Genomic DNA, 13,821 nt, shown 5'->3' with positions numbered 1-13,821 from the left:
CACATTATTGGCTATATAATGATGAATACATGGCAGCTATATGCCTTTCTCAAGGACAACCTGAGACAGCTGCCGAAATGAACTGTCTTTCATGGGTCTCAAACCTACAACACTTAGATCATTAGCTCAACGGTCTGGCAATCAGACTACTGTCTTAGTAAGACAGTAGTTTGATTGCCAGACCGTTGAGCTCATGATCTAAGTGTTGTAGGTTCGAGACCCATGAAGGACAGCTCATTTCGGCAGCTGTCTCAGTTTATCCTTGAGAAAGGCATATAGCTCCCATGTATTCATCATTATATAGCCAATAATGTGTTAAAGCTACCTTTAAAACCAACCAACAAACAAGCAACCTGACAAGATGATAGACCAGCTGGGTGAAATCAGTAAAAGGATACAAAATTAGAAGATATGCCATACAATGTTATATCCAAAATTTACTTATAATCAAGCATAGTATATTGGAATTTCCAAATTCTGAAAAATTGTTTAACTTTTACATCTTATTCACGCATACTAAAAATGAAACTTTTAAGTTTTGAATATCAGTGCATTTAGGTGAGAAACTTACCTAAAGTAGATAGCCGGAAAGTATAATATCTCAGTAATGCTCACAGTTCGATATGTCAGGTCTTGAAATAATATTCCACATGAAAAGAAGTACTAAGAAAAGGAGGAGGGAATGGAAGGAAGGAAAGAAATATAGATGCAGAAAGAAGAAAGGGAAATGAAATATAGATTAAAATAATTAAAACTGGCAAGGAGAGCACGCTTTATCAGCTTTTGATACTGAAAATCATAACTATTATGACCCCCATTTGAAGAAAGTAATTAGATTAATACTTTCCTTGATCATGTTGAGAAAGTTGCAGAAAACCTGAAATTTCCAATGAAGCCTTGGACTTTGTTTTTACATCTCGTACTTATTGGCAAAGCTCGTAAACTCTACTCTTCACTGTCAGTATAGCACAGTGCTGATTTTGATGTAGTTAAAAAATATATATTGACAGGTCAAGAACTGGTACCTGAGTCATGTTGACAAGGGTTTCAGAAATTGTAGAAAGTCAACTGAAAAACCCGTGTCAAAATTGCTAGGAAAAAGCCAACTATTTGATAGTTGGTGCTTGGTAAAGAAGGTTGATCAAGACAACGATAACGTCATACAGCTCGTATTAATTGAAGAGTTCAATAATTGCATTTACAAGGAAGACAAGACGTAACGAGATGATCAAAAGGTCGAATGTTTAGAAAATGCTGCTTGTGCAGCTGATGATTAGTCCTTGACTCACAGAGTTTCTTATGTCAGTAATTTTCCACTATTCTATCTCAGTGAGCAAATAGTGGAGACTTTAGAAAATGCTGATTGCACAACTGATGACTAATGAAGTTTCATTTGTCACTGTCTTCCTCTCAACAGTTCCATGGTACGCTTCATCACATTCTTATACATACACTTGCAAATCTCAATCAAAAGTTAAAAATCAAAATTATGATAAGACTAATCTGAAATCCTTATATCTTCCTATTTGTACTTATTATCTAACATATGGCACATTATTTCTGATTGGTAGAGGCGAAAATTGGCAACATAATAAAGACAAGTCTATTCCAAATTATCTTATTTCTAAGAGTTTAGTGTCATGGTCATGTATTGAAAACAATAGTCTGATTCTGTTTTGGAAACTAATGAACAATTTGTGTATTCTTTATCACTTATTGATGATTCTGACATGCATAACTCTATTAAGATAGGGAGTTTTCAGAATAATTTGTTATAGGGTACTTTACCTTTGTCTGACAAATTTTATTTTAGTGAAGTGCTCTAGATCAAGGAGTTATATGTGGCTTTTGTAATGTTCAACCCCATCGTGACATCAAATGAACTGTAATATTCTGAGTCTAAATGTCATTTATATTTCCTTATTATTTGGAATAAGACTAAGCTTTGCCTTTGATGCTGATGCTAATGCTCACATTATTAGGTGACCGTTATACCCATGAAGGTTATGTAACAATACAGGAATTTTGTTTTGTTTGGGTGCATTTGTAATTGTAAGTTGTATGCTATGTGTGCAGCTCCTCAATACACGCCAGTGATATGACTGTGATCAAACACTCAAGAAGCTACACTTCCACTTTCAATTCCATTAACTCCGTCACAGATCCAGCAGTGAGTGGCATCCTAAAACTCGTGAATATTGTCGCTTGTCATAAGCTTAGCTACTGGTAAATAAAACTGTTGCCTGACCCATTTCATCATAACTTCAGGATAAAAAACTCATGCGAGTCAGGACCATAATAGGACATTGGTGACTCAGTTTTTCCAGCACTCATAACTAGTTTGTAACAAAACCTACATAGGGGGTTGTCAATAACTTGTGTTGTTTTTGTATTTGTTGTATGGTCATTGGATGCATATATTTTTTGGACTGGAATACTGAAACATTTAAAATCTGCATATGTGATATAGGAAATATTCATCTTTGTTTGTAGTGTACTAAATTTCAAAATGTTTTTGCCTGGTTATATCATTAGTAATAATTAGATTTTTAATGATCCTAACACAATACAAGTCATGGGTTTCAAGCACCTTTTGGGTGTTAAATACATGCATGCAAATCTGCAAGGAAAATTTTACCCATGTGCTTACTTTGTTGGTTAATCAAATGAGAAAGATTAGTTATCTATACGCAAAGAAACAGCAATTCTAGACCAATCATATCACTCAAAAGAAGAACATAAATTGTGGGGAATGCGCAAGTGGATAAATCCTTTATCATGAGGTAAAAACACTAACATGAATCATTGGGTTATTTGTTTCACATTTGTTCAGTGTGGTAGTAGCCTGCATGGGAATTTATATATTACCAAGATAAAGTTCACCCAGTGGTTGCTAGTATTTACACGGCTGGTCTTGATTATCACTAGCTAGATAAAATGATGACAAAATTTCAGGCTGAAAACATTGATCGTCTGTTTTATTCCATTTATCAATGACTGCAGATCGATACATTTTGGTGTTGGAATATAACTCAATCCATGAAACACTGTTGGTGGGGAGACAAATGCACCTCAACATATGCAAATGTCCAAAATTCCTCCTGATCCTTCTATGGTGGATTTTTCCAATTTTTCAAAATTAGTTTTAATGCTTTACTCTATTTCATCATTGATAGCTTTGATGTATGTATGATTCAAACATGTATGAGAACCACTGTTAATCCATGGGGTTGTGGTTTTAAATACATGCCCTTGTGGAATAAAAAATTTGCATTGAGGACAATATGTTTTAACTCCCGAGGAGCCATAGTGGTGTAATGCCGATATACTATCTAGAATCATATTTGATAACAGTTGTTTAAAGACTTTTACTGGTTTGAATGCATATGGGATACACTACATAATTTTCTGATTCACTGCTGTGCTTTTAAAACTTTAATTCTGGTACATGTACTTGCTTGCATTTTCCGCAGCCTCAGTACGAATAGCATGCGTAATATGCCAGAGACGTACTCGTTCACGAAATTACGCATCAGCCTTGGTAGTAGTGAAATATGTATTGCAATGATGGTTTGGCTTTCCTTCCAGTGTCTGTTTGTTCATTCCAATAGTGGTTATATTCATTCTCAAACAGACCTAATAATACAAGTGTGTCAGCTTATTTTGCACCTATTGGTAGTCTTATATTACACTCACATACTTACTGTTTCAGTTATAGTACCGTTACACTTGCGTTAGCATCCTGTTGTGGGTTTTCTGCATGAGTTCCAGTAATTAACGTATGTAATCAAGCTTATGTTCGTATTGCATTCGTTTGTGTGATTTGTTTTAACAGATGCACAGTTGGCATGCATATACAGTGAAAAATTATTCTCTAATTGAAGATCCCATCAATTACATGCTTTAATTATTGATCTCTACCAAGATCAGAAACTGCCATCTCTTCAATCCTAGCTCTTATTTTATTTATTTTTGTTCGCATTTCATTTAGATAAAATAGCTTTCATAAAGGATTTGATCCATCACTGAGTATTAAATCCACTCAAAAATAGAAAGATATTGTGCTCCTGTATCTAGTAATGTCAAATGTATTGCAAATTTTCTCAGTATATATTTCCTTGTGTCTGATTATAGATGTTTTGAATTTCCTCAGGTGCTCATGCTGCTGTACCTTTGAAATGTCTTATGTCATTTTGTCAAACATGTACTGTCAATCAATGAATGTAGATAATGGCATCGTTATTTAAGTACCTAAAATATCTAATTGATTTGCACTTGGAGATTGTCAATCCTGCTACAATATGCAATGCTAATATCATCAGAGTATTCACATATTTCATATGTAATAAGTGATTTAGTCAATATTAAATCAAGTTTTATCCTTTTCTGCTCAAAACCTTAATCAAGCCTCCATTTGTGCCGTTCTGAATATATGTTTTAAAATGTATATAACATTGTTTGAGCCTCTTTGATAAGTCTGTGATAAATTCAAATGAAACAGAGATTTAAGCCTTTCTGCCTGATATTGATATGGTTGTCCTCTGGTAATGCTTTTAGTTGAGAGGTCTGTTCTTTCAAAATATTATGATAATCGATCAGAGAATTGTTCTCCATTATATACGAGGAAAGTTCTTTAATATAAAAGCAGACATGTCTGTTAAATTTGTGCTTGTTAATTACTACTTTTGAGACTATTGGATTGTGACTACTTCTAATCTGTTAAATATGAGGTTATTTCAATCCAGCTAATGTGTGCTGTACATGTTGATTATCACATTTTCATTTCAACACCAAACAAGCGCCCAGATTACCAAATGACATACTAGATCCCCAGTGGCCATTGAAATCATGGGTTCCTTCAAAGATTGTAAGCATGCTACATATTTCATGGTTTGTCCGAACTTTGAACAGCCACGGGTTTTCAAATCCCTTTTCTTGTCCTTGAATAGACTTGAATTTTCAATAATTTTGACAAGGCATTGACTGTGTCCTTACATTTTAAATTTTCTAGAATTTTATGAAAAATGATATATGTTTATGCATTTTCTTTGTTCTGCTGTTCATATTGTGGGAAAACAACATCCCGTGATTCTAGTAGATATGTCATCTGCTAAATACATACAAATACCAGTTGTCTCCTTTACACAACATTATGCATTCTGGGAGTATAGGTTTTGTTAATTCGTGAATGGTATAAGTTGTTTGTTTACTCTCAGAACAATCGTTTATAGAAGGTCAACACGTAAAAACAAAGAGAATGAGCAATCCTGAGCCGTTAATATAAATAAGGTTCTTGTTGCTTTCATGAAATATGGCGAGAATGAAATTAATATAGAGATTGGCTTTGAAAACTTAACAAATGAGCCGACAAACATCATACTTTCCATGTGGAAAGCACACTGATGTTTTGGCAGTTTGAGAGTATGCAAACGGAAATAAACATTTTGCATTACAGAAATCAAGTAGGCCTGCTGTCTGCTGTACAATTATAGACTTGTTTACATATCCAGCGTCCAGTATGGATAAGCTAGTTAATGGCACCATGCCAATATATACAGGCCCAGCTCTGTTTGGCCTGTATTGGGTATTTCAACTGCAAGTGAATCAGAAGTTCAAACCAGAAATTGTTGGTGTTTTTTTCTCGTTTTTTTTTTTCTTCTTCTGTGGTTCACCGCTCCCGTGGCCTAATGGTTAGACCGTTCGCCTCGGAAGAGGGAGGCCGTGGGTTCGAACCACGGCCAAGTAATACCAAAGACTTCAAAAATGATACTAACAGCTCCCTCGCGTAGCGCTCAGCATTAAGAGGTTAGTGTTAGCATTTTTCGGCCTGGTGTCAGGATAATATGACTCGGTGCGACATCATGCTACGTGTCTGTTGCATGATGCCAAAGTGCTAGACATCACTATAAACTGCCACACTGCAGACATCGTAGCGATATGACTAAAAAAAAACGTTAAAAGCTACGTTAAAAATCCTAATCACACACCCTTCTGGATTGCAGCATGTGCAAATTTTGCATCAGATGTAGTTTTACTTAATCAATCTCAATTACAGATTGCTTTCTAGCACAGTTATTTCATCTTCTCATTTTTACTTTACCCCTTTTAGAGGCATCATAGCTTGTATCTTCATTCTATGTTACTCTTTGGTTCTGTCCTTGAACTGTCATTTATATTTATTTTTGCATACACATGTATGAATCATGTATCTATAACTGATATCAGCCTTACATCATATTGACTTTCATATCTACATATGCAACCATTTGCGCATTAAGATCTGAATTACTTAAGAAATGTTTTTCTTTGGTAGTTAGACTCAAACTGGCAATGTTGTATTTGATACCATGGTGATGTTAGTGTTTAAGCTATTACCTGTGTTAAGGCAGTACATCTAAAAGTCAGATCTTAAGTTAAGAGTCTTATGGAAAAATGTGCATGACACCCTCCACATAAAAGCTAATTCAAAAGAATGTGCCATTTTGAAATACTATTTCAAGCATATTCGCACATGGTTCCATGTTATGGTAAACAGACATATCCGTGCAATATTAAGTCTGCCAGAAATCTGTAAGCAGGATCACTAGCCCTAAATAATCTTTAATAGTTTTGTGTCTGTCTTTTTCATATTGGCAAAAAGAAAATAATGTTTTTTTGTTACAGTAAAAATACAAGCTTGTATTAATTGTATTAATTTAACTTTGAGGCTTATTTGATACCAAATATGAAGAAGCTGCTTGATTACATCAAAATGGCGTATTACTCTTTTGCGTTTATTTATGCAAATTAAAATGTACGGGTTCTCGTTATTCATGCGAGAATCAACCGAGTAATTTAACCGTATTAAAGTGTTTTTTAAGATCATATATCATTTTAGACAGGGACTCGAGTATCGCTGTGCATAATAATACCCTGTACAACCTCAAATTCGTGTCTACTGTAGTATTGTTGTAGTAGTTTTTCATGTTACGTATCTATACTACGATCTCGCAAGACTTGATTTGGCCACTTCACTTTTGTTGATTAATAATTGCTTTAAATCAGAGCAAGGTATTCTACAGTTTTTCACAGATTGAACTTACAGGAAACGTCTCAGACTCTTGCAGTAGAACAGTGAAAAGTTGGTCCCAAATATAATTGTGGTCTATTGTACTGGTCCATATCCTGGTACATTAAGAAATACAGCAACACACATTTTGTTTGTGGTATCCAGCTCTACCAAATGTTTCTACGTATAGTTAGATTGTTTAAGATCTTGGGTTATTTGCAACAATTCTTGAACAAAAACTAGATTTAAAGTGCTGAAGAATGTGCTTTTTCTCCAGATATTAGAATTATGTTGCTTTTGATTTTTGTTTTGTTTCTTCATATTAACTAGTTTGGAATAATGGTTATTTTCACAGAGTTATATGCATTTCAGAAGAGAGCAAGACATAATATGAATTAAGCTTAAATCAGATTGGTTTTGTTTCTTGAATGTATCGGTAGACCAGTGTCATCCTATGATCCATTGCACTTTCAGATGGCTATAATACTCAGCAGATAAATAGAAAAAAAAGCAAGAAAGAGAATTACTAATCATGAATTTCTGCAAATTGTTTGAGGCCAGTTGAGTGCATTGCATATATCATGATGCACATACTATCGTGTGCAGTTATAAAATTAACAATATTCTGGGCATCTTTTTCCCGGTTTTATGTGATCGTATTCTCAGAAATAAATTTATTTAATTTCTTGTTATTTAAATGATGCTTATTACAACATTTTACAGGCGAACCTGGGCAACCGTACAAATTTAATTACACCAATTTACAGACGAACCAAATAACTTTGTTCTGGTATCCTGGTTTTCATGGTGGCTTCGACCAGACTTTTGTTATACAGTTTAGCATGGATAACATCTTATGGCAAAATGCTTCGTTGGTACCTGGAGGAAAGGGTGAAGAATTGCTTAATACCACAATCACAGAACTAAAGCCAAATACAGTCTATTACTTCAGAATATATGCATTTAATGTCAAGGGAAATGGAGAACTGGCAGATGAGGTGATCACAGGCAAAACATTATCAGGTTAGTGACCAGTCACAATCTCTTTGCTGTCCACATCAGATTTGACATTATAAATCAGTTATCCCAATGATAGCCATATATTCCAAACATGACCAACACAAATATGATACACATGTCATGATGTAATATAGGCCTAGTCTTATCATTCACGGTATAATGGAATGTATGATCTACTTTTTGAGGTAACCCCAGCCATAACTTTACAAAATCAAGCAGATATGTTCTTTCTAATATTGCCAAAACAATTATCACATTCCTTACTTTTTGGACAAAATTTATACTGGCATTATTATGGGATAAACATATTGCATGAAAAACTATATGTAAGCACACAAACTCAAAAAAAATAAAGTAAAATGTGAAATATGTGTGAGATAGACTATTTTATTAAAGAATTTAAAACTAATATAGATATATACAATCATATTGTTTTATGGTTACAGAATGATTAGCTCAAAACTATCATATTCTGTTTTTAGCATATATTTAAATATGCATTGCAGCAACCTCATTTTGCGACAAAAGTGTAATTATCAAGATTCATTCAGTCACAATATTTAATAACTGTGATTCTTAAAATGTTATAACTGAGAATTTTTAAATGTTTATGTACGTGACTATGTCGATGACATTGAACACATGTAGTAAATGGTCTATGATGGTATCATTACTTTCAGAACTTGTATCTAATTACAAAATAAGTTTCAGAAAACAAACATTTGTATAAATATAATTTGACATTTTTGTTAAAATGCTTAATCAATACATTTCGAGATCTGACGAAACTGTCAACATACACGTACAAGTTACTGAATCATAAAGATCAATTTTTGTACAATCGTGTTTGTTCAATAACTTGGATTCTTTCTGATAATCAATATTTTTTAGGAGTGTTGTGATGGTACAATAATTTTCATTTTAATAGTTGGTATCATAGTTGTGACAACATCACTATTATAAGTAACATACTCCAAGAAAATACATCCTGATTACCACAAGAAAATAGCTATCATTCATATATCATCTTCAACATCACATTTTAGGAACATTGCTATGGTACAATAAATTTAAATTTTCATAATTAGCATCATACTTGTGACAGCATCACTATTATAATTAACATAATCCAAGAAAACACATCCTCATTACCACACCAAAGTAGGCCTCGTGCATATATCATCTTCGACTTAACAATCATTGATAATTACATGCTTGCTCACTAAACACTGCCATAAGACGATGTTGAAACATGTATTGCATGCTTAAATGTTCGTTAAGGCTCATGACGTATCTTTCAATTAGATCACATACTTATTTGGCTTTCAGACCTCATATTCAGTATTTTGTTTCTTTGTGTCTTTAGAAATTTGTTTTTTTTTTCTGACCGCCAATTTCTTGGACATTTTCACAACAATCAAAACTCAAAATAAACATGAGATTACTTTAGGCCCTGACATTGCTCAGTTAGTCAACATACATTCGTGGAACTATGGGCAGAATAGTTTTCGTGCTTTGCTTGCATTGAAGGAATGCAATTATACTACAACCTGTAATTGTTGAAACAATCTTGATAAGTTGTATAACTTATTAGATGCTGTTTTGTAGTGGAATCTCTCCTGTATGGCTAGTCTTATTAAAAGTTAGTATATGTGACCAGTAAATCACATAGCAAGTCAAACATGTATCTCTTATAATGTCAGAATACACCAGGAGTTGGCAGCCTGTTTTACACAGTGTGCCACCCTTATCCAGATTAATTACAAAATGAGCTAGTGCATGCCAACGGCAAGAGAGTAACACTGTTAAAATCAAGACTTCAGCTGTGAAATGATTATGAAGAATTCATGAGCTGGCATGAACTGTTCAAGAATTACTCATGAACTGGGTTCATGAACCGTTCATGAAGTTCATAAACAGGTTCATGAATATGAATGAACTGAAAATGGTCAATTCATGAAATTTTAATCTCATGAACTGTTCATGAATCAACACTTTACAAACTGTTCTTGAACAGTTCAATAAATATTGATGAACAGTTCATAAAAGTTCCCAAATTGGATCATATTTATTCATGAATTCGTGCATGAATTTATTCATGAACTATGATGAACAAAGTTTCTCATCAATGAACCATAACTTCACAGTTCCTATAACAAAATTGATTATCTGACAAATTCACAAAAACCTATAATAAAATTTCATCCTGAATTATAAATTTACATTAGATATGGGGGTTTTAAAACAGTAAAAGATGCAACATATTATATTAAAAATTTATATTATGTAACAAAAATATGTAAATTGAAAAGCAATATTCTTTTTTTTTGTACTCTTTGCAACACTTTTTGTATATTCTTTATTTTATCTTTGAGATTGTTTTAAGATATTGGGGCAATTGTGTTCAATCAATTGTTGAAGCATTTTTAACTTTCATCGTCAAGGGGCTGTATTTGGGGTTTTTCTTGACTTTACCCATCTTTTTCCCAGAGACTGACCTGTCACATAACTATTTTGAGAAGACATTCACTGCCAATAATTTAATAATGTCCCACCCATTGTCACTACTGAATGTCTCCATCTGCAACTTGAGCTGTTCCATCCGATTACTATTTGGATCTTTAACATTACTGCAGCAGTAACTATTTAATGTCTCTTTCATCTTAGCCATAGGATCCTCCAGTTGCAAAATGTTCTGCCTTGACCTACAAACTTCATCCACTACTAATTGTACCTTTATGTTGTCTAATCTGAAAGAAAGATAAGGTTAGTTATTTACAGATAACCTCTGATCAACATTGTCTTCAACTTTTAGCACATTATTATTGTATCCCACTTTATTTACTGGAACAATTATGATCATACTCAAAATTATTTAGTCACTTACATTTAATACACAACTTAATGAGCATTTATATTATTTGGAGAATTTTGTCACCAGTTGTATTTTAACTGAAGCTGCCTAGCCATATGCATAGTCACAGGAGTCCGATGTTTTAATCAAGAAAATATGACAAATATTTGACAACACCATTGCACTAAATAACCTTAACTGTATACATATTTTTTGTACAGATGAAGTTATTTTGTGCTTTCATTTTTATATTTTTTTGCCGTTTTCTATTAAAAAACGTCCGGCTTGTGTGGTATAGGCCCTAATGTCACTAATGCATCCTCTCCGACAACGCATGTTGCGTATCACTGCTTCCGGTTTCATCACATCGTTATTTGCGTCTGTATTGTGTATAGATTGATGCATTAACTAATTTGATCTTGTTTTAATTTAACAAATTATATCATATCATAGAAATAGCACGTCATGAAACAGAAAACTATACCGAACATCTAAATTCATATTGTAGATGCAGTACTACATCTTGTGTCGAGATCGAAAAAGGGGGAGTGTGATAATGTTTAGTGATTTTCAAAAATTCGAAGAACAAGTCTAAATTTGGTCTGATAAAATCATGTGTCATTAGTTGGTTAAAACTAATATGATGACATAAAATCTAATAAATATCTATATAACTTCTATTGAAATACTCATTAATGCCCCCCAAAAGATACGCACCGTAATTTTGATGATCCTGGCTGGGCATGCTTTTCTGCCTAATTTTGCTCTCACCAAATTATCTCCTTCATATTCTTCATGATTGCCTTTCTGCAGTTCTACTTACTTAAAAGAAATGATATTGAAAATATTCTCATCTGTCCATTCCACCGGAGTCCATGGTTTTTCGTTAAAGGTATGTACTTGTTGCAGAACCGTTTGTGTGATCTTTTGTTTGTAGGGAAAAGGAGGTTCAGTTACTGAGATCCAGTGCGTATATTAACCAATAATATCAAGTCTTCCTTCACAGTCATCCAGTCAGGAAAATCATTGTTTACATATTCCAGTTTTTACGTCAAATTGGCAATGGGTGATTGTTATAAGTCACCAAAATATGCAGTTTATGACAGTAATGGACGAAAACGTTTGAACAAAATCATTGAAAGCTTTTATAGCAAGGACATTTTATTCATCATGGCCAGAAAATATTTTCCTACATTAATCCAGAACTACTCAGGTTAAGTACACAAGTATTGAATAATAGATCTCAATGAACAACATTATCATACTAATTTTTTTTAATTATTCGCCTTTATTTACATTTCTGAAATATTGTGAGAAGTTTGTATAATTAAATTTCATGAATATTTTATGAATAAAGTAATAACGAAATGCCATAGTTTTAAGGAAATATCTTAGTGGTGCATCAGAGAACTTGAATTGTTCATAAACCAAGTTCATGAAGTGTTCATTAGCTTAGTTATGAAACTGTAATGAAAAATTGTTCATAAACTCATATGATTAACTGATCACGAACATTTGAAGAAATGTCATGCACATTTATAAACAGTTCATGAGTGTTCATGAAGTCATGAATTTGTTCTGCCAGGGGTTTTGGCTGTCCTTTGCATGCCACACAAAACCTCTTGATGTGCCACTTTTAGGTATGCATGCTGTAGGTTGCCAACCCCTGGAATACACATGTCTAGATTTCCAGTAATATTTAGGACTTCCCATCTGACCTCTGCATCTGTGTAATCTACGAAGTGTCCAAGTGGTACATTATGAAAGCATGTATTCATGGGTGTAAAATCAAATGTTTTCAAGAATAATTTGACCTGAATGGCATTTTAGATTTATTAGAAATATTTAACTAGCACTCAATGTAAATTATGTAATGAAGGTATTTATAAGAAAATAAATTGAAACCTTACAAATGTAAGATTGTATAAGTATTAATTTCGAAAAGGGACTTAATTATAATTTTAAAACAGCCAGTTTCAAAATGCATGTATCTTGTTCATGACTTACAATTACAATTTCCTCCTAATAAAAATGGCTCAATATGTGGTTATGCCATAACACCCTTCTGTGTCTTCAGGATTATACATATACTGCATTTGTTGAGTTCTGAAACTGCTGAGAAAGTTGAGCAAAGAATTGTTGGCTTTTAGAGCGATATTGATATCGATGAAGTCTCTTCACTTGCCATCATATGATTTTTGTAAGCAGATATGTATATCTTTGCAGAAGGAATAGTTATAGTACTAATTTACATGTATATCTTTTCATAACTAGAAGAACACCAGCCTAATAGTCCACAACAAAGCTCTATTATTGGAGGTGCAGTTGGTGGTGGTGTAGCTGCTTTAGCCGTAATAATTGTTTTGATACTGTTCTTAAGAAGACGGACTTCATTATCAGGTAGGAATTATTCTTCTGTTATAAAATTAAATATAATAATATGTAATATATTGATTGTGATACCGATAATAATCATATTCTTTATGTTAAGGTGTTTGCTAATTTTTCTAACTAATCACCCTTATTTGCATCTATTATACAACTTTGAAAGCACAATCTACAGAATGAATGAAACTATTAATCCATGATGAGGTCATATAAAAGAACTGCGACTGACGTAAAGTACTTTCTTTACTGGCATACATTACTATGGATCAAACATGATCCACTTCTAACATGCAGGTATACCCAACCTGTCAGGGCATGTCATAACAAGCTGGTCAAAAAGAAGAGTCTGACCAGAATCTTGAATAACTTGGGTACGATATATGAATAAACCTGATACCACAATGGCTTAAACCTTTAATTCTACCATCACTGGTTAAGGGTAAGGTTTCAATATTTGTTCACTTTGTGACTCTTGGTGATGTAATTCGTTTGTATGAATCTAGTTTTAAAA

General features: G+C 33.3%; 1 protein-coding gene across 1 annotated transcript in view; it reads left to right on the top strand.

Moving 5' to 3' along the window:
• The window catches only part of LOC149782378 (cell adhesion molecule CEACAM5-like), a 136,840-nt gene that overhangs the window by 120,279 nt on the left and 2,740 nt on the right, over positions 1-13,821 (top strand). The window contains exons 12-13 of the mRNA XM_089935120.1: positions 7,772-8,071; positions 13,197-13,273. Coding sequence (XP_089791246.1) covers positions 7,772-8,071; positions 13,197-13,273 — 377 coding nt within the window. The remainder of the gene's footprint in view (positions 1-7,771; positions 8,072-13,196; positions 13,274-13,821) is intronic.

The sequence above is a fragment of the Sinohyriopsis cumingii genome, chromosome 15 (genome assembly GCF_028554795.1).
Source record: "Sinohyriopsis cumingii isolate HCF-2022 chromosome 15, ASM2855479v2, whole genome shotgun sequence".
Lineage (NCBI taxonomy): Eukaryota > Metazoa > Mollusca > Bivalvia > Unionida > Unionidae > Sinohyriopsis > Sinohyriopsis cumingii.
The sequence above is the reverse complement of the archived record's forward strand: the minus strand, read 5'-3'. Positions and strand labels throughout refer to the sequence as shown.